Source organism: Empidonax traillii, unplaced genomic scaffold (assembly GCF_003031625.1).
Source record: "Empidonax traillii isolate 1590-97213 ecotype Southwest subspecies unplaced genomic scaffold, ASM303162v1 scaffold155:size2260171, whole genome shotgun sequence".
Classification (NCBI taxonomy): Eukaryota; Metazoa; Chordata; class Aves; order Passeriformes; family Tyrannidae; genus Empidonax; species Empidonax traillii.
Window position 1 is genome coordinate 1037733 of NW_020955348.1, and position 27611 is coordinate 1065343.

The 27611-nt window shown below is 37.3% G+C and overlaps 1 protein-coding gene across 3 annotated transcripts in view; it reads left to right on the forward strand.

Annotated features, from left to right (window-relative positions):
* The window catches only part of DNAH12 (dynein axonemal heavy chain 12), a 50896-nt gene that overhangs the window by 17504 nt on the left and 5781 nt on the right, over nt 1-27611 (forward strand). For all 3 annotated transcript variants that reach the window (XM_027884777.1, XM_027884779.1, XM_027884778.1), the window contains 38 exons: nt 298-483; nt 872-1072; nt 2148-2342; nt 2557-2678; nt 2801-3083; nt 3217-3336; nt 3729-3885; nt 4105-4277; nt 4817-4969; nt 5383-5622; nt 6139-6384; nt 6649-6768; nt 7473-7582; nt 8357-8540; nt 9267-9407; nt 10337-10420; nt 10503-10691; nt 11288-11407; nt 12173-12361; nt 13045-13196; nt 13904-14042; nt 14135-14301; nt 15392-15647; nt 16523-16822; nt 17429-17607; nt 19196-19388; nt 19479-19640; nt 20986-21180; nt 22000-22133; nt 22382-22544; nt 22979-23059; nt 23296-23472; nt 23927-24058; nt 24491-24580; nt 25167-25307; nt 25441-25682; nt 26025-26172; nt 26992-27137. In XM_027884777.1, coding sequence (XP_027740578.1) covers nt 298-483; nt 872-1072; nt 2148-2342; nt 2557-2678; nt 2801-3083; nt 3217-3336; nt 3729-3885; nt 4105-4277; nt 4817-4969; nt 5383-5622; nt 6139-6384; nt 6649-6768; nt 7473-7582; nt 8357-8540; nt 9267-9407; nt 10337-10420; nt 10503-10691; nt 11288-11407; nt 12173-12361; nt 13045-13196; nt 13904-14042; nt 14135-14301; nt 15392-15647; nt 16523-16822; nt 17429-17607; nt 19196-19388; nt 19479-19640; nt 20986-21180; nt 22000-22133; nt 22382-22544; nt 22979-23059; nt 23296-23472; nt 23927-24058; nt 24491-24580; nt 25167-25307; nt 25441-25682; nt 26025-26172; nt 26992-27137 — 6410 coding nt within the window. The remainder of the gene's footprint in view (nt 1-297; nt 484-871; nt 1073-2147; nt 2343-2556; nt 2679-2800; nt 3084-3216; nt 3337-3728; nt 3886-4104; nt 4278-4816; nt 4970-5382; nt 5623-6138; nt 6385-6648; nt 6769-7472; nt 7583-8356; nt 8541-9266; nt 9408-10336; nt 10421-10502; nt 10692-11287; nt 11408-12172; nt 12362-13044; nt 13197-13903; nt 14043-14134; nt 14302-15391; nt 15648-16522; nt 16823-17428; nt 17608-19195; nt 19389-19478; nt 19641-20985; nt 21181-21999; nt 22134-22381; nt 22545-22978; nt 23060-23295; nt 23473-23926; nt 24059-24490; nt 24581-25166; nt 25308-25440; nt 25683-26024; nt 26173-26991; nt 27138-27611) is intronic.

Consider the following 27611-nt stretch of genomic DNA (forward strand, 5'->3'; position numbering starts at 1 on the left):
AAATTTTGAAATAACTATTCATGAAAACAAAAATTACCATAATATAGCTGAAAAACTGTTCATTTTCTCTTTTCTTCTAAGACTGTGCTTAATAGTTGTATACTTCCTCTTCAGTAACTAATATAATTATTTAGAAATGGAGTGGATAACTGAATGGAGCAATCTGCACTTTTCAGAAAAGATTCTTATGTCATCAACTACTACAGCAGAATTTTAAATGCACATCAGAGATTATTAAAAAATTAAGAAATTGTTCAAATGATAATTTTTACCTTAAAAATGTCTTTTTGGAATTAGGAGAATATTCCCACTGTGTCTGTCTTTTGTAACCCTGGCATGAGGGATCGTCATTGGGAACGGATGTCAAATATAGTAGGATATGATTTAACCCCAGATGCTGGAACTACCCTGAGAAAAATTTTAAAGCAGAACCTGGGCCCTTATTTGGAAGAGTTTACAACTATAAGTGTGGGTGCAAGCAAGGTAAGCACAGAGATTTGATATTGACAAGTATGACATCTGGTCTCTTAGTGAATATTTTATGACTTACTAGAATTTTTTGTCTTTGCCCTTAGGCAGCAAAAGAAATTTGGTGAGACTTAGGTGATTAGATGATCTATTAGATGATAAGATGATGATTAGAAGATAATGTTGTTCATGTAAACATTTGTATCTTATATTACATTGTTGGTATTTCCCAAGTGTCCTGCTTTCTGTGTGCTAGAAAATGATATACTGAGGAAAAGTAATAACTAACTTGTGCTGTTAGAAAAAAGAGCTTATGCAGCTAGATAAGCTTGTATATGGAATTAATGAGTTAGAAAAAAACAATTCAGTGACTACACCAAACTCTTTTTTTTTTTTTTAATAGGAATTTTCCTTGGAGAAAGCAATGCATACCATGATGGAAGTCTGGGATTCGATTTCCTTCAGTACAAACTTGTATCGTGAGACTGGTATTCACATTCTGTCTTCAGTGGATGATATTCAGGCTCTTCTTGATGATCAGATTATGAAAACTCAGACAATGAGAGGATCACCTTTCATTAAACCATTTGACAAAGAAATTAAGGTACAATCAGCATTTTTTCAATCATTTTTATTTGTAGGATAACTATTGTGCAGGAGTCTACCATTTTTATTACAACTTTATTGTTTGAGTTGTGAATTAAATGCTCTCACTGATTTTCCAGCAAGAATTTTTGAGTTTATACGAGTCATACTTATCTTATGTCTGTCTTGGAGTTCCCTTTTCCACTCAGATCCAAGTGCAACAAGAGAATGTGATTATTTTTTCACATTTTTTATGAAATCACCATTTCCATTAGTGTCTTTAACCTTGCTTCTTAAAAACTGGAAATTATGTTTCTCTTATTGGTAATAAGAACATTTAGTAATTTAGTTTCAGACTCAGTTTTTTTTTTTTTTCCCGAGCAAGGAAACTTCTTAATGGCTGTGAGAAGGTTTTTTAATCAGGCCTCAGAAAAATTATGGGAGCACTTCACCCCTTTGTTTGTATTTTCAGGGCTAGAGCAGTTTTTGTGGTGCTAATACCATGCCTAGTGACAGGAGAGAAGCTGCTGGAACTGCTTTGCAGTTACCCTCCCTAGTTCATTGTTGGTTTGTGTAGGAAATCTTCAGGCTCGAGCAGGCTCAGTGTCCCTGGGCAGTATTTATCCCAACAGATAGCAGATACAGAGATATCTGCTACTGTCCCCTTTAGGAAAAGGATACTGGACTGGCTGGATCTTTGCTGTGATTAATGTGGCCTTTCTGGAATCCTTGTGTTCCTGCTGTAATGCAACTGCAAGAGCTCCCTGCTGGGAGGAGATGGAACAGAATTTGTCACTGGTAGCGTCCTGGGTATTGCTTGACCTTTAAGATGGTCAAAGTTGATAGCACTAAAGTGATAACATTTTGGAAAATTTGCTTCCAAGTAGGTAAAAGTGCTGAGTTCCTTTGGCTTTTGTATATGTGAAAGAACCTAAGTACTCCTAAATATTTTTATTTTATTTAGTTTATTGTTAGATGATTATTTTTTCTCTTTGGGAGCTAGAATGCCCCAGTGTCTACCTTTCTTGAATTTATTGTCTCTAACATTATTTGCTTGGAAATATCAAGGTAACATTCTTTAAATATTTATTAAGGAATGGGAAAGTCGCTTGATTCAAATTCAGGAGAATATTGATGATTGGCTGAAGGTACAAGCACAATGGCTTTATTTGGAACCCATTTTTTCCTCTGAGGATATTATGCAACAGATGCCAGAAGAGGGGAGACATTTCCAGACTGTGGATAGATTCTGGAGAGAGATAATGAAATTTTGTGCTGAAGACCCAAAGGTAAGGGAAATAAATTCACATTACTAACAGGAAACAGGAGCTTCTCTCACTTTTTCTTTTGGGTGGGGATGCTTTGTTTTCAGAACATATACAGTGAACTACAGCATCAGTTGCCTGATCTTTCTAGGAACAAAGTCACATTGTTGTTTATTTGATTAACCTCTATTGTTTGAAGTATTTTGTTTAACTGACAGTTTGCATGTGTTTGTTACAGGTTCTTGTTGCTACTTCCTTGCCAGGGTTATCAGAGAAGCTTCAAACCAGTAATGAGCTTCTGGACAAAATCATGAAAGGGCTTAATGCTTACCTTGAGAAAAAACGTCTCTTCTTTCCCCGGTAGGATGAGTTTGGGCTGCTTGAAAAATACAGATACTGAACGTTTATTTTGTCATGAATAGGGTCAGCCTTCAAAGTAACTTGATAATGCAGTTCTCTTTTTTCTTTTTTTTTTCTTTTAGCTTCTTTTTCTTGTCTAATGATGAAATGCTGGAGATCCTGTCAGAGACTAAGGATCCTCTCAGAGTTCAACCTCACTTGAAGAAGTGTTTCGAAGGCATTGCTAAGCTGGATTTCCTTCGCAATTTGGATATTAAAGGAATGTGCAGTTCCGAAGGCGAGCGCGTACAACTGATTTCAAACATTTCCACTTCTGAAGCTCGAGGTGCAGTGGAGAAGTGGTTAATTCAAGTAGAAGACATTATGCTGAAGACTATACGTGATGTCATTGACAAATCAAGAATGGTATGGGGTTTGTGATCATTAAATAACTGTAACATCTACCTTTATTTTATGACTGTTTCTTGGCTTTCTAAAATTTGTCCTCAGCACAGGAGTTGACATCTGTATGTGTGTATACTGTATTTAACTCTTTCAGGCATATCTAGAGACTGAGAGGAAGCGGTGGGTTCTGGAGTGGCCGGGACAAGTCGTGCTGTGTGTGTCTCAGATGTACTGGACAAGTGGGGTACATGAAGTTCTTCGCAGTGGATCTGAGGTGCTGTAATTCTTAAATTTTTAAAAATCTTTCTTAATGTTGCATTTCAGCTGATCTATTTTGTTTAATCAAGTATTTTTCTACAGTCAAAATAAAATTTGAAAAACTGCAAGTATATGTGTTTGACATATAGGAATTTATGTACAGTGATTTATGCTTTCATTCAAGTACTTGTACCCTTTATTCAAGTATTCTTGTTTAGAGCAAGCATAGATTAAAATGTAGCTTTGCAACATGGATGCATAACTGTAAATGAAAGAGAAGTTGATGCAAAAACATGACAATTGAAAATAATAGGTTAATAAGCAACTGCTGTTAAAATATTTAGTCAACATGAAAAAGTCTGGAACACTCGAAACTGTGATGTTTCAAAATTACCTTTTCTCTCCTAGGGTTTAAAGGGTTATTATGATACCCTTCAGCTTCAACTTAATGATATTGTAGAGCTGGTAAGAGGAAAACTGTCAAAGCAAACAAGGACTACACTGGGTGCCTTGGTTACTATTGATGTTCATGCTAGAGATGTCATCAAGGATATGATTGAAAGTGGTAATTATCTCTTAAAACACTTTTCTTCACTTGTGTCTTTACACGTAGTTAATGAAAAATAGTTAACCAATCAGATTTTACTGCCTAAAACAGCACGGTATTAAGATGGGTTTGTATTTGGATATGAGCACCAACATTAATAATTTCAAACCAATTTTAAATTTATCTGTAACAGAAGATGCATTTATCTAAAATGTCTTTTACGGCTGCTTTCATTAGGTGTGCAGAGCGAGACAGACTTCCAGTGGCTTGCACAGCTCCGATACTATTGGCAGTCTGAGAACGTCCGTGTTTGCATCATCAACTGCAACGTCAAATACGCCTACGAATACCTGGGAAACTCCCCCCGCCTCGTCATCACTCCCCTCACTGACAGGTGTTACCGCACCCTGGTATGGCCCCCTCTGTGTGCTGGAGTATTCCTGCCAGTGTTCATACAGCCAGACTCTTAGGGCTTACAGCTGCTCTCAGACTCTGCTACTGCTGCTAAAATGAGGTTTTCAAAGCGTTAACTTCCTGTAGAATATTGGACGAGAAACTCACTCATAACAACAAATCTGGACGGCCCACCAAGCTGGTCGAAAAATTTGCGGGTTATTCTGTTGTGGATGTGGGTTTTTTAAAACACAGATAGAAAAAAACCCCAGTATTTTATTGCTGTACAGATTATGAGAACACAGAGCGCTTTTCTGATGTTCTGTGGTTGCTAAACTAAGTGAAGAAGGAGCCATTTGTGATGATATTGTTCCTAAGCGTAGTACAAGTTTGGTAACTTTTTAGTACCCCTGCTCTTGGCAGAGGTGTTTATTATTGTATTGGTTTATCATCAGCTAACCTGACAACTCAGATACAGCTTTTCTCACTGTCATTTTGTCATTACTGCCATTTCTTTGCTGGAGTATAATTTCCATAAACTATTTCTGTGATTTAGATTGGAGCCTTTTATTTAAACCTCGGTGGTGCACCGGAGGGTCCAGCAGGGACAGGTAAAACAGAGACCACCAAAGATTTGGCTAAAGCCCTTGCTGTTCAGTGTGTTGTCTTCAACTGCTCTGATGGCCTTGATTACCTGGCAATGGGAAAGGTAAGCAGAAAATAAATATATTTTGTATTTTATTTTTAGGATGGAAATTGTAGGGTCCCTACTTTGCAGAGACACTTAAATGTGACACCTGTGGTCTGCTACCTCTGGATGCTACATACTGGTCTCTACATGTTTCATTTTCTGTACTTTATGAAATCCTACTAAGTTGCTAATTAAAACTTGAAGAAAACAAGAATTCATGGGATTGGGATCTTCTGATTTAGCTTTCTTTAGAACCAAGAAAAAATTTTTTTCTTCAGTACCTCACAGATCTGTGATCTAAATAGGCTTATTAGTATTATCGTAATTGTCTGTTTTGTGTATGTGTGCCATGTCCCAACATGGCACTCTTAGTTTCTTTTCCATCTTCCAAGGCTCTGTACCAGTATTATTGCTCTCTTTCTCACCTGCAGTTCTTCAAGGGTTTGGCTTCATCTGGTGCCTGGGCATGTTTTGATGAATTCAATCGCATCGAACTTGAAGTCCTGTCTGTGGTGGCCCAGCAGATCCTGTGCATCCAGAGAGCCATCCAGACAAAACAAGAAACATTTCTCTTTGAAGGAACTGAGCTGAAGCTTAACCCCAACTGTTTCATAGCTATTACTATGAATCCAGGTTATGCAGGACGTTCTGAACTTCCAGATAATCTGAAGGTAAAATAATAAAATAGATGCTTCTGTTTAAGAATGAGCCTTTCCAAAAAAATTGAAGGGCCTGGGTATTGCTGGTATTAATCCAGACTTTATCCCCTTTGCTTAGATTATCTGATGAAATATGACCTTTGAGATGATTGCTTTGACTATAAGAGCTGTTCCACTGAGGAGGCTTTGCTAACTGAAAGCAGAGATGATGCAACATGAGGAGCACACCAACTGCAGTTTGCTTAAGGAAAGGAAGTGCATCCTCTCACCTGCCATGGACCATATTTTCCTTCCTTACTGCTGTGCTGGATGTATCCATGCAAGGGCCAAACTGCATTCTTGAGACAGTGATGAGGGAAAAAACCTGAGAGAGTCAGTGTCTTAGTACTTAGTTGAACATGCTGTTACTGTTTTCAGTTAGAAATGCCACAATGGGGTTACTACTAATCCAACACCTGTAAAAGTTCTGAATTACTTCCCATTCCTCAATTATTTATTTAAAGATCTTTCTTTGGGTATGTATTTCAGGTCCTTTTCCGAACAGTAGCCATGATGGTTCCTAACTATGCTCTGATAGCAGAGATTTCACTCTATTCGTATGGATTTTTGAATGCTAAATCCCTGTCAGTGAAGATAGTGATGACCTACAGGCTCTGCTCAGAGCAGCTTTCCTCCCAGTACCACTATGACTATGGCATGAGAGCAGTCAAGGCTGTGCTGGTGGCTGCTGGGAATCTGAAGCTGAAATTTCCCACAGAAGATGAAGATATATTGGTGAGTTCCTGAGGGAATAATTCTTTAAGGAATTTTCTAGATGCCCACAGTTGTGAAGGAAGTTGCATCAGGTCTTGCCCCATCACTGATCCGTGTTTCTTAGTTTGTGAAATGAAGATAATCAAATACACAAATGGCACAGTTGGGCTTAACTACCTATCAAAGGCACCACTTAATGAATTAATGTTATGTATTAGATTATCTTAGTTGCTGAACATTCTGTTTGTTAATAGGAATAGTAAAATGTATATTTGTTTCTTCTAGCTTCTTAGATCCATTAAAGATGTGAATGAGCCTAAATTTTTGTCCCATGATATACCTCTGTTCATGGGTATAACCAGTGATTTATTTCCTGGAATCAAGCTTCCTGAGGCAGACTACAACGTAAGTGCTCTTGTAGTTTTTCCTTGGTCATTGTTGGTTGGTTTATGGTGATTTGCTTTTTAACCAAGTGCAATTAATTCAGTGAGTTATTGCAAGATGAGGAAATTTGCTGCATATTTGCAGTGAAACTTTATACTAAAGAAAATTCTTTTGTCTGAGTATAATCTACATCTGAGTTCTCTTACATTCAGAGGGGTTGTGTCCTACAGATTGGAAACTAACCTGCAGATTTACCAAATTTTAGGCTCTCTGACTGATTTCTTTCCTAGTTTTTGGACCTAATTAAATGAGATTAAGCTTTCTGTTTGTATTTTATTTATATCAATACTTAAAGCATGGCTCCTTTGTAGGAGGTTGGTTGGGAAGAAGATGAGTATGTTGGAAAAGACAAAATAGATTAACTTTTAAGTTTTAAATTAGTACTACAATTTTGATTAAAGTGTACTGTTCCAAAGCATACTTCTGGTTTGCTGATGGTGATAGGTCTTCTCCTTGAGATAGAAACTGTGGTTAAATCCTGTTCTAGCACATAAAATACAGAAGTGACTTTTTTTCTCCAGGAAGTTTGCTTTATTCTGACTAGTAGTATTTCAGTTATTTATTAATTGGAAACCCTTACTGATAAGCATAGACTGTTCTACTGCAGTCCAAGACAGTAATTTAAATTGCAGCAATGATAAGATTATGACCTGTTTTGATTTCAGGATTTTCTGGAATGTGCCAACGAATGTTGCATTCAACATAATGTCCAACCTGTAACAACTTTTATGCAGAAAATTATACAGACATATGAAATGATGATTGTTAGACATGGGTAAGGTTCTCATCACTGTTTCACAGCAGTATCATTTGTACTGTAGCAGTTTTTTATATGAAGTTATAAGAACATCTTAAGGGTGGCAAAATGTTCCTATTTGTGTTGGCACAGTTGATCTCTGATACTACTTTTAATGTCCCAAAATTCTTGTGCCTCTGTGTCTGGGCAATTGTTCTCTTCTTGATATCAGAAGTAGCCTCACGTGTATAGTTATTTTGGGTGCTGATATCAGTATGGACCTAGGACTGTAAAAGTTTGTCTATATTAAAATATTAGTTATCAGATCTGTGCCATTTTATTCCCAGCTTTTATTACAGAATAGTGACTGTGTGGAGAAAATGTATACAATATGACATTAACCATATGATGGGTAATGTTCATCAGTTAATCTTCTCTGTGAGACCTTGTTATAGTCACATCCCTCTGCTGGGTGACTACAAAATTTTCCTGTTTGTGTTCTTCCAGTGTTATAAACTCTGTCTACATTGAAGTGAAACTCAAAAGTAATCTCATTCAGCAAATAATTGAACTAGTGTGGTCATAAAATCTAAGTTTTAGAGGACAACATGTGTACAGTGCATGTGCAAATAAACTGGTTTTGCTGAAATGATGTCTTGTATATCCAAAATAAATTTACTTGCTCTGATTTTTGAAAATTAGGTGAAAATTAGCTTTAAGTATATGGTTAATATTGTTGGCCTTCATGTGATCTGTAAAAGTCTAAATTGGAAGATAAATTTATTAATAGCAGGGTTTTTTTCCATCTAACAGCTTCATGCTGGTAGGGGAACCTTTCTCTGGGAAGACCAAAGTTCTCCATGTGCTGGCAGATACACTGTCTCTTATGAAAAAACGTGGTTATGGTGAAGAAGAAAAAGTAATTTTTAGAACTATGAATCCAAAATCGATCACTATGGGTCAACTTTTTGGGCAGTTTGATCTGATATCCCATGAGGTAATGTATGTTCAAAAAATAGTGTTTCCTGCAGATGTCAGACCTCCATTATTCTGGATAGTAAACTGTTGAATTCATAATGTCAAGATTTTAAACAGAGATGAGAACACAATTGTAAATTTTATTTTAACTAATACTTTTATGGCTTGTTTTTAGTTAGTACATAGAAATGCTGTAGCAAGCATATGTGCAGTTATATAAGTTTAAATATATATATATAAAAAAAGAGCAATCATCCTAACATGGTTGCATCCATGCTAGGAAATCATACAAGACTTAACTGTATTTATTCCTCTGTCTATTCTAAACCAGTATAATCAAAGTAGTGCAAAAACTGTGTAGAAAAATTTATGAACTCATGTGTGAAACTTGAGTTTGGAGAGGGAACAATATGGAGAAGTGAATGTGAAATAGTAAAACTTAGGGTGACCCTGGAGAGAAACTGATGCAAGGCAGAACAGAAGCACTTCTAAGTTTCAGTAAATTGAATTGCTGGTATTTTTTGTCACAATATTTTTTTTCAAGTGAAAAAGACACTCTTAAAATCTGCTGATGTTCCAAGACCCCCAGTGAAACTGTGAAGTTGTGAGCTGCTCTCTGCAGAAAAAGAGAGAATGAAAAGGGAGGGATAATGGAAAGCAAAGGCAGGGGTGTCTGTGACTGGAGGCTCAACCTGAACTCTCTGTTCCTTGTCTCCCTTCCCACTCCCACATCCACCCCCACCAGTGGACAGATGGTGTGGTCGCTACAACCTTCAGGGAGTTCGCCTTGTCTGAGACCCCAGAGCGCAAGTGGGTGATCTTTGACGGCCCCATCGACACCCTGTGGATAGAAAGCATGAACACGGTGCTGGATGACAACAAAAAGGTATCAGCCAGTGGAAATCAAGGCCTAAATAAAACAATGTGACATTTTGAAAATGTTCTTCTACATATAAAATCCCAAATACAAACTAAAGTGCATGGCATTTGAAAAGAGCAAGGGCAAGGTGGCGCTGGTGACAAGTTGTAAGCTGCTTTTTTTAGGGTGTTTTTTGGTTGGGGTTTTATTTGTTTGTTTTGTTTTACTTTATTGGAATCATCATCACAGAATCAACTCATTGCTGAAAGGTATTAAATGTATTTCATGTCCTGTTTCATAATGTTATATTGTAATTTTGTAACATAATTGAAATTTAAATTTCAAAAATTGCAGTGACTTATATTCAATGTAAATCCCATAGTTTCTAAACCTGCACAAACTCAGACACATTTCAAGACAATCCCAAGATAAAAAGGGTTGTATTTTCAAAATAATGGCTTCTGAAGTCAAAGTTGTAACCTTACAACACTTTTGCAAATGTGCCTTAGGAATCTCAAAGTGTATATAAAAATTAGAGAAAACAATTTATCTGTAAATTCTGGATAATAATGTGTCAAATTTCTCAAGCTGGACTTTTATTTTAGTTAGTAGGAGCGGCGGTTCTCCAGCTGGAATGCTCCAGTATTAGCAACAATAGGAGCAGATGTTCTTTCTCCTTTATGCCTTGTGCCTTTTCTTTACCCTGTCATACACAAGATGGATTGTAATGAACCTACTAGTAGGTTACTATGGAGTACAATGCTTTAAGTGAAGAATTTAGCTGAAACTTGATTCAAATCTGTTGCTACAAGTGAGATAACATTTTATGTGGTTGATCTTACCTTTGGTTATACTTGGTTTCTCTGATGTTCATATAGAACCCTCCTGCGACAGGAAATGTAATTTACAACTGATTTTTTTTCTAATCTTGCATGTGATTTCTTTTTTATTTTAAGCTTTGTTTGATGAGTGGGGAAGTCATCCAAATGTCCCCTCAGATGACTCTTATTTTTGAAACAATGGATCTTTCCCAGGCATCAGTAAGTTTGTATTTAATGAAACTATAAAACAAAGTTCAGTATATTCAATGTACAATAAACCAAGTTTACTGTTTTCCCTTAGCCTGCTACTGTCAGTCGTTGTGGCATGATTTATTTGGAACCTTCTCAGCTGGGTTGGGGACCACTTGTTACCTCTTGGCTGAGTAAACTGCCTGAACCTCTGAACTCAAAGGACCATCAAGATCTTCTGCAGGGGCTTTTTGACTGGTTGATTCCACCGGCATTAAAAGTCCGTCAGAAAAAGTGCAAGGTATTTGTTGCTGCTTTTTCCTGCAGTAGCTGCTGACCATTCCCAGTCTGTTCCCCTTGGTGGGGAGCGACTGCTCTCTCCTGGCAAGCACAGTTAGAATCAATAGGCAGCTCTTGGGACCAGTTTGGAAAGCTAAAATGAAAATTTTGACTAAGACTTGAAACTTGATAGGAATTTCAAAAGTAAAGTAAGAAATTAAAACACTGAATAAAAAGTCTTCCCAAGAGAATTATGTACATATTTTTTTTCTCTAAAGATGTGTTGAATATGGAAGTACTTTTTTAAGTGTTAGGGGAAACATATGTAGCTCCCTGGGAACTTGGTGTGCCAGTGCTCATGTGTTACTGTAATTACTTATCTGGGGTTTGTTTTGCTTTAAGATGTATGATTGTAGCTGTCACATGGATGTGGTTAACAAACTAAACATTTCAGGAATAGAGAAGAGTAAATGATCTTTTGAGTAAAAGTCAGTGTATACCTTGCCTTCTAATATTTGTTCAGAAATAGCTAATGATCTAATTCTTTTAGTGCTTTAGCTCCAAAAGATAAATTATCTGAGCACGTCAGTCTAACACACAGCCCTCTGAATCTCTTAGGAACTGGTACCTACAAGCAACACCAATGTTGTAGTAGCTCTCACACGGCTTTTTGAAATGTTGATTTGTCCAGCTGTGCAAGAGGACCCCACCAACAAAAACATCCGTGCCTGGATCATGGTTGGTTTTTTAATCTGTAGAGAAATGTATATTTATTTCTGCAGATGTTGGTTTTCAAAGCAGTTGTACTAATCAAACCCACTTTCATTTGGGAATAAGAAGCATGTAAAACAATTTCACTACTTACTTGCTTTCTCTCCCCACACTCTGGAGGTGCCCGGATTAGACAGAAGTCTTACAAGTAACAAATATGATCCAAAATTTTACTGGTTTTCCAATTAACTGGGGTAGTATTTCTGTTAAATGTGCTTTTTAAGTAACCAAGGAATTAACTAAAGAAAAGTGTCTTCTTTCCCTTAAATGAAGTAAAAGTTCATGTAACAATTATTGGCTTGGCTGTTTGTGCAAAATTTCCTTGGGAAGAGTGTTTCCTGACTGTTAGAATAGTTGGATCCTCTGTCTGACCTGATATGATTGTTCTTAGGAAAAACTGAAATAGATTGTAAAAGTAGTTCTTTAAAATTGAATTAGAAAATTCCTAGATCCTAGTTTGTGATTAGAACTCCTCTCAGGCTTTGTAACGAGACACCATGTTTTAGTTCAGTGGCCTTTATTTTTTGCCATATACATATCCTTGAGTAAGACCTTTGTAGCTCTGTCTTTACTCAAATGTGTAAGTCTCTTTAGACCAAGGCTATCCAAGGCAATTTGTAACACCCCTCTGCTTAGCAGTATCTTTCAGAATTAGGTTTGTTAATCAAACTGTACAAGGTTCATGCAATATGCCAATTTTTTAGACAATTGTTAATCTTTTTGCCCTTGCAGGGTTGCTTTGCTTTTGCCACAGTCTGGTCCATTGGTGGGATTTGTGATGGTGACAGCAGGATAATTTTTGATAATTTCTTGAGGGACATTTTGTCTGAGAAATCTGCAGCAGATACTGCACCAGCAAGTGTGGGGAAATGGGAGTGTCCCTTTGAAGAGAAAGGCTTGGTCTATGACTACGTGTTTGAGGTAGGACTGGTGGCTTCTGTGTTCACTAAATAGATCCTCGCAGTAGGAAGGGAAGGAAAATACAACTTAGCTGCACATTTTAACTTTACAAAGCTTCTTGGGTGTTTCAGAGTGTTGCTGTTGGATTAAATCCACAGTGCATTTTTCATTCCTTTTTCACTTTCAAATACCTGGGTACTGACCAATTTTTTTAGGAAATAACAAGATATACATTTCAGTTATATTTGTCAAAGTGCCATGTTATAGTTACTCTGCAGCTAAAGCAAAGCTGACAGACCCAAATCTGCTTTCATATAGAGGGAATAATGGGGACTGTCCAGTAGCAAAGCAGGATATTAAGCACATAGGGAGTTTACTTATGTTACAAGTTTGTTTATAAAGACATTTCTAATGGATATGTTCTTCTCTTGGTTTTTGTTGTGGTTTTCTGTGTGAGGTTGACTGTTTGTTTGGTCTTACCGAACCAAATTTTTAAGAAAAGAAAGGAACCCAAGTCTAGGTATGTACTTTAACACCTAAAAGTATTCTTTTACTGAGGTAAAGCAAACTAGATGAACTTCTGAAACACTGAACATTCACTAATTTATTAAAATTCATTATTTTAGTTTTTTCAAAGTGAAGTAGTAGAGAAAACCTTTCATATGTACATCACCAATCTATTTTACATCTGTGTTTCTTCCTAGCTGAAAGGCCAAGGAAGTTGGGTTCATTGGAATGCATTTATTGAACAAATTAGTTCCAGTGATAAAAATGTGAAGATTCAAGATATTATAGTCCCAACTATGGACACAGTTCGATATACTTATTTGTTAGAGCTCTTCATTACCCATGGAAAGTGAGTTACTTCAATACAAATTTCTGAAGTATTGGTCATAGGTAGAAATATCTCTTATTCTTTCCCTTGAGTTTGTTGTTTTTATCAAACTCTCAAAGTTTATTTGGCCTTTTAAAAATAGACATTTACTACAAACAATACAATTTATCTTAAAATCTGGTTTTGGTATGTTTATGAAACCTTATTATTATTTCATTGTAGTCTTCTCATTCTGATGATGCTGTTAGGACAGCCCAGAGAGGGTTTGTACCCTCTTTCTTCTTTGGTAAATAAATACCTATTTTAATTTTTTTCCCTCGATTGATCATATAAAAATCAATCATATTAGCCATGGTCATATAAAAAAGTGAAATAAAAAACAACCTCAGGTTAAATTCCAAAGCTGAAAGCTTCATGAAGTTTGGACTAATGCAAGACCTATCAGGAAAAATATAACTCCCATGTATGTTCATGTACTCCACCACCAGTAGAATGAGGAAATGAGAAATGTTTCTTTCTCTTCTTATTTTCTTGATGGTGGCAGCAAACCGAAATTATGAGAGGGTTTAATGGATATGTTAAAAGACTTCAGTTTCTTCTTTAGGCATATAATGCTTTTTGAGTTAGAACAAGAAGGGCAAGTTAGTAAAACCTTTGACTTCTAATTGCATTTAGTTTGCAGTGTCGGGTTTCTGCAGTTCCTGTGCTTTCTCTCTCTCTTTGTGCAGACCACTGCTCCTGGTGGGACCCACAGGCACCGGGAAGTCTGTGTATGTCAAGGACAAGTTAATGAACAACTTGGAAAGGGAGCTCTACTTCCCCTTCTTCATTAACTTCTCAGCTCGAACCAGTGCCAACCAGACCCAGGTTTGTAGAACAGATAAGTCAAGTTTCAAGCAGATTAAGTATGTGAATATTTAATCTATTTTTTTTTTTTTATATTCCTGTTTGCATTCTAGAACATTATCATGGCCAGGCTGGACAAGAGGCGCAAAGGAGTCTTTGGCCCTCCCATGGGAAAAAAGTGCATTATTTTTGTAGATGACATGAACATGCCTGCTTTGGAGAAGTATGGGGCACAGCCTCCTATAGAGCTTTTAAGACAGTTCTCTGACCATGGATTTTGGTAATTATTTGAAATACAATTGACATTTTTGGCTGCATTTGCTGTTATAATTATTTATTCCCTTGGATTTTATTTTCAAAACTTTTCTGTTGTGATTTGTAAATGTTAAGGTAGATTTAGTTTATATAAAAACACATTATTTAAAGTTGCAGCAACGTGTATAGTGCTGTCTAAGGACTTCTCGTTTTACGAAATTGATCATCAATTTTGAGTTTTTTAGAATGTTTTACTGCTGACCTTCAGCAGCATTATATTAAATACATATTAATATTAATATTAAATAAATTTTTCATTTACACCTTGATTTTATTTTTTATGTCTGTGTTTTAATTGTTTTTATTTTTCCAGTGCAGTTTTTTGTTCTTTTCCTTTTTCTTGCTTCTTAGAGTGAGTTGGCAGTTTTCTATACATATATATATATATATATATATATGTGCAGTTATATAAAGTTTTTTATTTTAATCCTTACATTGGTTTTTCCTATCATCTGTGATTCTATTAGTCATCAACATTTTTTTTCACAAATCTCAAAATATTATTTTAAAAGTAACAGTGAAATCAAGTCTGGTAATAGGCATGAAATAAAATAAGCTGAAGGTCTTCCCTGCTCTTGAGGCTTTGCTTAGATTGGAAAATTGGAGGTTCCTTCCAGTCTGGATTATTCTATCATTTCAGGCACTTCTCAGCTATTCTTGTGATTCCAGGCACTGCTCAGATATCTGTTACTCTTGAATAGAGATATTCTATCTTGCCACATTACAGTTTTAATATTCATGTCAAAATTTCATATCAGGTTTTATGTAACCCAGTTTAAACAAATAATCTTTCAGACCAGCATTTGATATGTTGAAATTGACTGGCAAATAGTTAAAGGACTAGTTGATCTTCATTTTTTTGGGGAGAGAGGGTTGTTTTTAAAAATATGAAATATATACAAATATCTGTAATATTACTCCATACTCTATTTTTAAAACATTTTTATTTACCTCTTGTTATGCCTGCAGAGAGCAGTCTGTAACATCAGCGCATCTAAACTGTACCAAAGGTGTTATATCTGTATCTAAACGTCACACTGCATTTCATTTTGAAGGTATGATTTAAAGGACACCTCGAAAATCACCCTTGTGGACATCCAGTTACTGGCTGCCATGGGCCCTCCAGGGGGTGGCAGGAACCCCATCACTCCTCGCTTCCTGCGGCACTTCAACGTTTGCACCATCAATTCCTTCAGTGACGAGACGATGATCCGCATCTTCTCCACCGTGGTAGCTCTTTACCTGAGGGCCAACAACTTTCCTTCTGACTTCTCCACAGTCGGGAACCAAATTGTCACTGCCACTTTAGAGGTAAGAGGCAAATAACATAAAGGAAATTTCCTTCCATTTGTTCATTTGGCTCCATAATAATTTAGTTGGTGAAGCAGAGATTTGAAGTATTTTGTTGATTATTCTTTTTAGCATACAACCTCATGTGCCTTGAGGAAGTTGTCTGAGTATTTATTATTGTAGTAACCTTCTGATTCTAGGAAAAGGATCTTTGAATTTGTGTTAAATTGGGTTCTGTGGTACTTGCACCACATAATATCATGCAGGTGAGACTGGAATCTCTTCGGGGCTTGACAGGCACTGGAAGCTGTCACCTGCAATGACAAAATGAAAGTATCAGTTGCAACCCTTCCAAAATTCCTCCTCAGAGAGACCAAGAATGAAGAAAGCACCCTCCCCACTTTCCTCCTTCTTCTCTCAGTGTTTACATTAATCACAGCAGGCTGAAGAACTCTGGCTCTACATGAAGCTTTTTAGGGTGTGACTCCAGTGTGCCAAAATGTCACAGAAATGCTGTGAAAGGCAAAGCCACTGGGCTCAGCTGTATGGAATTCCTAAATGATTTGTCAAGTTCGATGTTACGGATTTTAGTGAGTATCTCATTTGCAATGTACCATGGGCATGAAAAAGGAATGGTGATTTGGGACATTTTTGAAAAGGAGTATTTAATTACAGACACAAATCTCAAAGTCCAGCTCTGCTGGCACATTGTGTAGCAGAATCACTGTGAACAGTCTGCTGCCTACCATAAGTATCCTCCATGCAAAGGCATTAGGGGGCTAATACTTCTGACAGAAAATCTCAGCAGCCTCAAAGGCAAGATCAAATGGCTCAAGTTTCACAGTTGCTGTTACTCTTTTGTTGATTTTGTTGTTCTCTGTTGTTAATATCTGAAGGTGTACAAGAAAGCCATCAAGAATCTTTTGCCCACACCAGCCAAATCTCACTATACATTCAACCTGCGGGACTTTGCCCGAGTTATCCACGGCTGTTTGCTCATTAAGAAAAACTCCGTGGAAAACAAACTTGTCATGATTCGGCTGTTTGTCCATGAAGTGTTTCGTGTCTTCTATGACCGCCTGGTGGAAGATGATGATAGAGCCTGGCTGTTCAATCTAGTGAAAGATATTGTGAAAGAACACTTCAAAGAAACATTTGACTCAGTTTTTGCACACCTGAAGGAAGGAAAGGCGCCTGTGAGTATCACATTTAACCTGTGGCAAAATAAGGGCTTTTCTTATAAATTTAGGACTAGGAAGTTTCTCAATCACAGGTGAAATTTCGGATCAAATGTGCTTGAAAGTTTGATTCTCTTGATACTCTTAAATGGACTTCCAGAGACCTGATTTACATGATAAGGAGACATTCTCTCTTTAAATTTAGTTTGTGACTGAGTTGCCATGTGGCAAACAGCATTCTGTGATTAGTATTCAAAATGTTGAATAATCATGTTATATTTTATACCTTGTTTTCCTTTTTTCTGTTTTTTTGTTCTTTTTCTTCCCCTGTAATTTCATTGGTGTATAGGGGAAATTACTTTGTCCATTTCATAATATACCTCTGATTAAGTTTGGTGTACTCTGAAGCTTGTGGTTATGAGATTGTTAGTGGCTGTTTGAGCCAATTGTTTCCCAAGAACAAATTAAGAATTTTGAGGTGGGTGTTTTCTGTGAGTCAAAATATTTTGAAGTGCTTTTTCTTATATCTGGGGTATTTGTCTAAATTCTCCTTTGTTTTCTAAAATTCCAATGAGGAATTCAATATTAAATTTGGCTTCATAATTTGCTCAATATTTACCTTAGGTAACAGAAGAAAACATGAGAAGTTTGTGTTTTGGTGATTATATGGTTCCAGAACTTGAGGGAGATGAAAGACTTTATATTGAAGTTCCAAGCATTCAGGAGTTCAGTGATGTTGTGGAGCAGTGTCTGGATGAATATAATCAAACCCAGAAAACAAGGATGAACCTTGTTGTTTTCAGGTGGGTGTGATCTGTATTATTAAGAGCTTTAAGCAGTAGTTTATTATTCAGTATATTCAATTTTGTGGACTGTGGGTTATGGTATGTCTCCTCCCCTTAATGCATCCATAAAACTGTTTGTGGTATTACACCTTTTTGGATGGAAATAAACTGATTTTTCTCTTATGCCTCTGTTTTTTCTACCTGAAAATAAATAATGAGAAAATTTTCTCCTAAGGAGGAGATTTGAATATTTTCTTTAGTTGTTACACAAACACTGTGCATTGTTCAGGGGGGTGCTGTACTTCTGCTGGGCCTTTGTTACTAGTGAAGACAGATATCAGCTTTGCCTGCAGCATTTCCCAAATGGCCTTTCATTTCCCAAATCCAAGGATTCTGGGAGCAGGATGGGCATAGTCATGGCTGGCTGGCTGCTCTGTTGTTGCACAGCCAGCCCTGCCCCACGTTTGGCACGTACCCAGCTGGTGCTGCAACTAATCCTGGGCAATTCCAGATTCTGCAGGCCCCTACTGACACCCGAGCTTGTGATCAGAGCTACAACTGACACAGATCAGGAGGTCACAAATCCTTCTTCCTCCGCATTGCTGGAGATTACTGCCTCTTCCTATTTGCTGGCATGACTTGACACGCAGAGAGACTTTGTGAATGTGATTAAGATTAATTTAAACTCTTCTAATAGCAACTTAGTTTAGTCTAGGTCATTTTGTCAAGCTGGATTTGTGAGTACCTGTGTATCCAGCCAGGCTGGGAGTTTGAAGGGCTGGCAGCCTCTGATCAGAGGCCAGTTCCTGAGTGTAGAAGCAATGGCCCAGTGGCCTTGCTGAACAGCAGCCAGGACAGCATGTTTGACTGTAGCCTTAGAGTTCAATCTCATGAATAACATCTGGATTTGATTCCTTTATTTTCCTAACCAGTAAAAATAAACAAGAATTTATCGTTCTTGAAATGCTTGCAAGTTTTTTGGAAACTACTTTTAACCGCTGCTCAGCTTGCTTGAATTCCCCCATGCCCTGGGCCTCAGCAGGTGATGTCCTGTAGACATTGCTGCCCATTCCCTGGTAACTTGTGCTTGTATTTCCACAAGGACTCTCAGAAATGTGCAGGTCCTGCTTTCTGAAGATGTTGTTCCAATGTCTATTTCACATATAAGTTATAAAACACTGTCAGACGGAGAGGGAAGGGAGATGTTTGTTGATGTAATCCACTTTCCCCTTTGGATTCTTTAAAAAGATCTTTAAACTGTTATACTTCAAGAAAGTTAGAACTGGTAATACTGCTGTGATTTTGAAGTAGAAAATTGCTGATTTTTGTTTCCTTTGTTGCATTTATCCTTATAGTGTTCCTGTTCTTACCACTGCCTATTCCTTTTAGTAATTTGTAGTAATTTAGCCAAGTACTGACATTTGCATAATAGAAAAATTGTTATTTTATTTTGTGGTGCACACCCACTCTCTCTCTTCTTCCTCTCCACTTCCCCCCACCTCACACTCAGAAATTTCCTTTGGAGATGCTACTCCTTTATTTGTTTCACAGCTTTATAGGTGCACAAATGTAAATGTATTTGTGCCATTCTGGTGATCAAATGCAGGTACATGTTGGAACACCTGTCTCGGATAAGCCGTGTCCTGAAGCAGCCGGGGGGCAATGCCTTGCTGGTTGGAATGGGAGGGAGTGGCCGGCAGTCCTTGACTCGTCTGGCAGCATTCATGGCAAGGATGTGGGTTTTTCAGCCAGAGATTTCTAAGACCTATGGTACAAACGAGTGGAGAGAAGATCTGAAAGTGAGTATTGGTAACCTGCCCACATTTTGCCTCAGTTTGGAGGAAGGATGTTTCGGAATGTACAACATTTTAACTGTCGTGTGTTTTCAGAGACTTCTGAAGAGTGCAGGTGTAAAAGGCTTGAAAACTGTATTTCTAATCACAGATGCACAAATTAAAGAAGAAAGCTTTTTAGAAGATGTTGACAGTGTCCTCAACACTGGGGAGGTACCCAATCTTTTTGCAGCAGATGAAAAACAAGAAATTACAGAGGTATCTTTAGAAACTCTTGATTTCACCTCCCTTTTCAGCTATTTTGTCAATTTGGTGTGAATTGTGGCTTTTGGATATTTGCACTGAATTCTGACTTCTTTTTGAGACCTTGGATAAATCAAGCAGTCATAAGTAAACTTATGGAGTAGTTTATGCCAACTAATAACTTCAGTTGTGCCCTGGCATTCTGTTCACAAACCCATTAAGTTGTGCATGTAGAGAACTTGGATTGTTCACTAATACCCTGTGGGCACAGTTATTTCTATAGTGATTGGGTAGGAGAAGAATGTACATCACAATGTTTTCATTAGACAGTTAAGGGCAAAGACATTTTTATAAGAAAACATGGCCTGCCTTTGTCAATGGACTCTCCTGGTTATGGCAGCAGGACACTCTTAGACAAAATTTCATAGTCTTGACACTTCTCAGAGAGAAGCTGGGCAGAGGTGCTCCATGAATTTCAGCTCAGAAGTAAAGGTGCAATGTACTCAGGCAAATTTTTAAAAAATTAGTTTTTATTAACATATTTAATGGGTTTACCTAGAACTTGGTAGCTACCCATAACATGCCAGCTGTAGCAAAGCTGGTTTTTACTCATTTAAATCTGCTCCATCAAAATAATTCCACTTCATTTTTATTAAACTAATTTTTGTAATTTATTTTAATTGTGGAATTATGTAAAGTATACATGCCTCTTTGCAAGAGTAATTTGAGTTTTAGGGCTTTATCGTCAGTGCTTCAAGGATTGTTAATTAATTGAGGATAATACTTTTATGAAGTAGATTTTAATTTCAATTTACAGATTTCTTCTTGTTTTGAGAGATTACTGTTTGTGGTAAATGAATTAATGGAATATGTTTTGATGTTTGAAAGTTAAATCTTCCTCTCCACTTAGGTAACTACAGAATATTTTTTTACAATATTAAAACTAAAAAAAGTTGTTATTATTTATCATTGAAAGCTTTGGACTTTGATTTCTTCAGGGAGATAATTAAAATGCATTTTGATTTTTCAGAATGTGTTTTAAACTTCTGTCTCATCTTAGCCTGTCTTATCCATCTGAAACTCATCTTGGTATGGATTTGGGGGTTTTATTCTGACCTATTCTCAGCTACTCAAAGGCAGAAGATAATGATCATTTCTAGAGTGAGTTGTCAGGGTCATAGTTGTGTTCTCAAGGAGTATTTACTGCTTGTTCTGGTTTTCCATTTCATTTTGCCTGTTTCATTGATAATAAAAGATTTCATTTCACGGTGATGCTGTCACTAACAGGATTGCTACAGCACTTCAGATGGACTTCATGAGAACTGATAGAACATTTTTTATGCTCTGCATTATCCTTAAGGGTGTTCGTGCAGCAGTTCAGACTGACAGCAAAGGGGAAGAACTCAGTCCCTTGGCCTTGTTTGCATATTTTGTGAACTTCTGCAAGGAAAATCTCCACATTGTGGTGGCCTTCAGCCCCATCGGAGACGCCTTCCGCAACCGCCTGAGACAGTTCCCATCCCTCATCAACTGCTGTACCATTGACTGGTTCCAGGTAGGGGAAAATGTTTGTATTGTTTCCTCAAAGAGCTACTTTTGTTTTCTAACACTCTGTATTTTTATGCCCCATTAGATTTTCTTTTGTCTTCTTTATTGAAGTGCTCCTTGTTTTTCAGAATTTTAAAACTGTGGGCATTTCCTGTAATATTTTGGGAGCTTTTTGATGTGCAATCTCAATGTTTCTGCAACTGAATAAACTTAGATTTTACCCCTACAGATTTCTGAAGTAGTGAATAATCTTAGTTTCATGGTGGCAATTTGTCATTTTATTACATAATGGCTATGTTTTAAAGGGTTAGTGAAACCATTTCAGTGTGACTGTAAAATGATCCTGATTGCTGCTGCCTGTTAAGCAGATCATTCATCGTAGGAATGAGTAGCAAACACAAATCCTGCTGTTTATCTTTAGGTCTTTTATAGCAGAATAAAACCTGCAGAGTTCCTGTAGTTAATGACCCTTCCTGTGAGCAGAATCGCTCTCACTAAAGCACAGTGAGCTCTAGAGCTCTGCCCAGTGCTGATGTCAATTTTCTGCCAAAGGATGACAACAGATACAGAAATGATTGAATAGAATGACACTGTGAAGCTTTGACCTAGGACATCAGGCCAGAGATGCCAGAAGATGCTGCATGGGTGGTGACCTTGCTGGCTGAGCTACCCTTGGATCAGTTCACTGTTCTTCAGACACAGCTGGGACTAGTGTGCCTCATAGTGTGCCTCATTGTGGTGTTTTAATGGTAAAAATTGATGCTTAAGTATGAAGACTGCCAACAGTTGGATTTTAAAAATTCTTTTCTCCTTGCTTCTCCCTCAGCCATGGCCTGAAGATGCCCTTGAACGTGTGGCCAGTAAGTTCTTAGAAACCCTTGAGCTCACAGAGACCGAGCGCCAGGGAGTTGTGCCCATCTGTAAATACTTTCATACTTCAGTTTTGGCACTCTCTGAAAGGTCAGTCTATTTCTTACAAAAACAACCATTAATCGATAAAATAGTGGGTGACTGAGTTTAATTACCGCTCATTTCTACGTTAAAAGTTAACAGAACTATTTGCCTGCATAAAAACATCATATAAAATTGTTGAAATTGTTTCCTCCTATTATTCAACAAACAGTCACATAACTTTGCCAACAATAAACTAAAAAAAATAAATAAATCAAAACTCAAAGTTACTTTTAGCTTTTTATCTTTTTTAATAGGTTCTTGCAAAGTCTGGGACGCCACAATTATGTTACTCCTACTTCGTACCTTGAGCTTATTGCTGCATTTCAGAGACTTCTTACTGAGAAACGAGATAGTGTAATGAAAGCCAAGAAAAAATATGTGAATGGACTAGAGAAACTAGCTTTTGCTGAGTTACAGGTGAGGTAGGACAAATATGGAACTGAAAATAGAAAATGTTTGTCAAATGCGGGTCTTTTCCTGGGGAAGTCAGTCAAACATGTAACTGCAGATTTTGTTTAACTCAGTCTTTACAGTAAAACTGTAAGAAATGTATTTTACCTTTTCTTTCCTTGTGCTAGAAGCCATAAATGTCTAAGCATACATTGCCAAACAGTGTATGAGCAGAACTTCCCTTTCCTAGATGGTTAACAGGTGACTGTTAGTGAACACAGTTCTTAAAATCAGATGTTGTATGTATGAGATAAAAATAAGTCTCAGGAATGTTTTAATTTAAGCTGTTACATCCTTCTATCAATAAATTAATCATTAGGTAAGATCTAGGTTTTACAGAAATTCCTGTAAATTGTACTTGACCCTTCTGAATCCTCCCTGATTCTTTTGCATATGCATAGGTTGCTGAGATGAGACAAGAACTAGTTCAGCTGCAGCCCAAACTGGAGGAGGCTAAAGTGGAAAATGCAAACATGATGAAGGTAGAGTTATACAGATAGAACTTTGTGGCTTTTAATGTAAGTATGTGTGTACTGACGTCACTGATAGGTGACTTTCAGAAAATAGGAGTTGAGGCTTTTAAGCTCAGTTCTTGTTTAGAGGAGTTTGCAGTATTGTGAAACTTGCCATTATTTTGCTTATATCCTTAGAACCAAAAGAAAATTACATTCTTACTCCAAGATACAACATAAATCCTCCTCATGTGTTTTTTCCTTAGATTATAGAAATAGAATCTGCAGAAGTAGAAGAAAAAAGAAAAGTTGTAAAAGTAGATGAAGAAATTGCTACGGAAAAAGCTGAAGAAGCTCAGGCATTGAAAAATGAATGTGAGAGTGACCTGGCACAGGCAATACCTGTCCTGGAGGCTGCAATTGGTGCTCTTGACACTTTGAAGGCAAGCTGATCTAAACTTCAGCATTGGAAAGTGTTATTTAACTCTTCCATTTATTTGGGAACGATTGCACTAAAATGAAAATAATTGAAGTTACATTTCCTCAATTTTGGCAAAGAAGAGACCTTGTACAGTTGTTGTTCAGCTCATTTCCTCTTATGTAGTCGGAATATTGAGCATTTAAAAAACTGTTTATTTGCAGAAAAACACACTTGAGGGAAAAGTAACCAAAACCTGAGATGACCAACAGTGGTATCAGCTGCGTTTCCTCTTTCAGCTGAATTAGTTGTTAATTGTTATGCTAACACTGTCTCATCCTTTCTGAAAGTCCTCTATTATCAGTTACATTCATTGGTAATGGTGTTATAATTCCTCTTTGTTTCTCTCAGTTCATTTATGGAGTGGTGACAAAGACATAATACTTGTTATAATTTTCTACATGTATTTTTGATTTTAGCCTTCTGACATAGCAGTTGTCAAAACAATGAAAAATCCTCCATCTGGTGTCAAACTTGTCATGGCTGCTGTCTGTGTCATCATGGGAAAGAAACCTGAGAAAATTGCAAACCCTTCAGGGTCTGGAGGCAAGGTAAAATGGCAGTTGGAAGTAAAAATGTAATTTGTGTTCTTCTCAACACTTGAACAATAAACAAGATCCCCCAGGGTCCATTAAAGTAGGCAACTACTTATGGCCTCTGTCCATCACTCTACTGAAAGCTTTCGGAATTCCCTGTTTGCCAAATTTTGTAATGTGCCAAGAGAGCACATTTAATTTGCTTGACTCACATATTGATGATAGATAATACATCACTTCCCAGAGACCCTGTTTACTTTTTATCTTTAAGTATGATTTGAAGGAATTGTTTGGTCTGGTGGACTTTTTGGCTTTGTTATTTATTTCAGGGAGACACGAGGTCATCAGTATTAGATATGCATGAGTTTGAATTAAAAGAGGTTTGCAATTTTTTGTTTGTGTCTGTGTTTTAAAGCCTGAAAAGGTATTTCCTACTGTGTTCCATAGATTTTGGATTACTGGAGTACAAGCCAGAAAATGCTTGGCAACATCGGTTTCTTAAGGGAGTTGAAAAGCTGTTCTGAGAGCCCTCTTCCAGTAAGGCTTTTTCAGTGATTTTTACCATGGAAACACCTTCTTATAGGGATAAAAAAAAAAAAAAATCAGGAAATACTGTATTAGAGACCTCATTTGTCCAACCCAGTCAGCTTCTGTTACCACCAGGGATTGATACAACATGATGGGGTATCTCTGTAGAATGGGTGTGGTCACGGCATGTGAGCCAAACTTCCTCAGGGTGAGCTTTGCATATGACGTCTCAGAAGGTTCCCCAGGGTAGTGGATACAGCACCAAGGCTGCCAGACTTCATCAGACACTGGGACAACGTTCTCAGGCACACAGAGGGATTTTTGGTGGTGTCCTGCGCAGAGCCAAGAGCTGGAATCAATGATCCTTGTGGGTCCCTTCCCATATTTTATGATTCTGTGAGTGGGAACACTACATATGATAATTTCTCAAAATATCCTTCCAGCCTTGGGCACTTTAAATGAAGGGCTTCCAAAGCTGTAGTTCCTGGGTGTTCAGTAGCTTTCAGTGGGTCTCTCTTGTGGAATTCCTGTTACAGTTTGATTTCCAAGTGTGAGCCCCCAGACTGTGCTGAGCTCTAATGCTTTCCTTACCCAGGAAGCCGTCATGCAAAAAATTCGGACTGAATACTTGACCAACCCAGAATTTGACCCACAAGTGGTGGCTAAAGCTTCCTCTGCAGCAGAGGGTTTGTGCAAGTGGATTAAGGGAATGGAAGTGTATCACAGGGTGTCAAAGGTGTGTTTGTGATCCCAGCCCCTCAGTGCTGTGAATCCTCCCTTTGCTCAGCATGTTCACCCTGAGCACTGGATTTGATATTAAGTTACAGAACCACACTCCAAACATTTGTGTCTTTGTTGTGATTGAGTAGGAGATTGAACCCAAGAAGGAGCGTCTGAGAGTGGCCGAGGAGTCCCTGGCAGAGACAATGGCACTCCTGAATCAGAAGAGGGAAGAACTTGCAGAAGTTGAAGGTCGTTTGGCTGCTTTGGAACAAACCTTCACTGAAAAGACTGAAGAAAAGGCTCGTTTAGAATTCCAGGTTGAGCTGTGTGCCAAAAAACTGGAACGAGCAGAGAAGTTGATTGGAGGCCTTGGTGGAGAGAAAACAAGGTCGGGTTAAAGTTCAAATGTCAGATTTAACAACCACTGTAGGAATAGAATTTGAATTTCCATTCTGTGAACCTTTAATGCTGTATATCAGTCTGAGGACTGTACTGCTTAAGAATGCCTGGGACCTTGAAATATTCCTAATTGTTTGTAATGTAAAATTATGAGCAGCAACATTGGGAGAATTGTAGAGAAATTCCTCATCATGAGAATAAAATACATAAATGAGGTTTTTATATTCTCTACTTGAAGCTGAACAATAACAACTAAGAGTTGTTTTAACATCAATGTCATTAATGTGGAGGTTTCAGCACCATTTTTTTCTGTATATTCTGCTTGTCATAGATGGGATAAAGCTGCAAAAGATCTTCAAGAGGAATATGATAATCTGACAGGTGATGTTCTGGTATCAGCTGGTGTAATAGCATATCTGGGAGCTTTTACTGCTGCATTTCGACAAGAATGTACCAAAGACTGGAGCAAACTGTGTCAGGTTAGAAGGTTATCTTAGATTTAAATAAGTGCTTGCTTTTTTTCAGACTGCTGCAAAAGGCTCCAAAAATACCTTGCCATTTATTTAATGTTAGCCTAGTAAACCTCATTAAGACTAATGGGATCAATTCTGCTGATCCAGTATTCTTTGGATTTGAATTTAATTAAACCAGTGCATTTACACTTACAGTAGCACGTCAGAAGTGAGAGCACATCATGGACTTTGTAAGGCTTGATTACTGCTTAAGTAAAATCTCAGTATTTTCTGCATTTTGCTTTTAAATTAAAGATTTACATTTAAAATGCAGTTATGTATAATGTAAAAGAATTTCTGTAACTTCCACCATCACCTATTCGTGTGTCAATTAAATTTATTCTGTTTACTGAGGGAGAGTTCCAACATAGTTATACAAATGCCATAATTCATAAATCAAGTGATTTGGAGTCACTTATTGTGACTTTAAACAGTAACAAATCAGCACTGGATTGCTGTAGTGAGTTATGGAAGACACATTAATTAGATTATTTGCAGCTCTGTATGAGTTTCTTAAGGTAATCCATTGTCAAAACTTTATGTAACAGAACCCCTACATTTAGAATGTACCAAAAACTGGGCAAATCAACAGAGTAAATATTCAGTGAGGAAATGCAGTTAGTTATTGAAACCATGGATTTATTCCTCCCAGGATTTTTGCTTACACATGACCTACTTCAGACTCATAAAAGGAAATGTACATCGTCACTGGATTGAAGTGGTGTGTAGTAAAAGATGTAAAGAAACACAGAATAAAGAGAAATTTTTTTTCTCTCTCTCTTACAGGAGAAAAATATCCCTTGTTCTGAGGATTTCTCTTTGAGTCAGAATCTTGGTGACCCAATAAAAATCAGAGCCTGGAATATTGCTGGTTTGCCAACTGATGCATTTTCTGTAGACAATGGGGTCATTGTTGACAATTCAAGACGTTGGTAGGTGACAAAAAGGTTTAATTTTCAAATCCAAACAAGTTTCCTCTTCTTTAGAGAAAGCAAATGAAGTATATGGAGACAATCCAGCTTCCATAGAGCAATGCAACTGAAAACAGGAGCAAAGTCTTGATATCCCTCTGCTGTGAAATGTAAGAGGGAGAACACTTTGGAGATTTGTGCATGTAGTTCAAAGCTTTCCTCTCAGCAGAAGCAGTGCTCTTGGGTACAGTTGTTGGGGTTTTTTCCCGTTTTAATTTTTTCTTAATATTTTACTTTGTTACCAGAATAATCTGGTTTAAAACTGCACCGAAATTCTCATTCTTTACATATTTAATGAAAGGATTCAGGTTATGTACATTGAAGGGTCCAAATCCCACAGTCATGTCAGTTATAAGTTAAGTTATAAGTTTATCAGATGAGAATTTTATCTTTTATAGGTTTGGTGTTTTTTTGTTTGTTTGTTTGTTTTTTTGG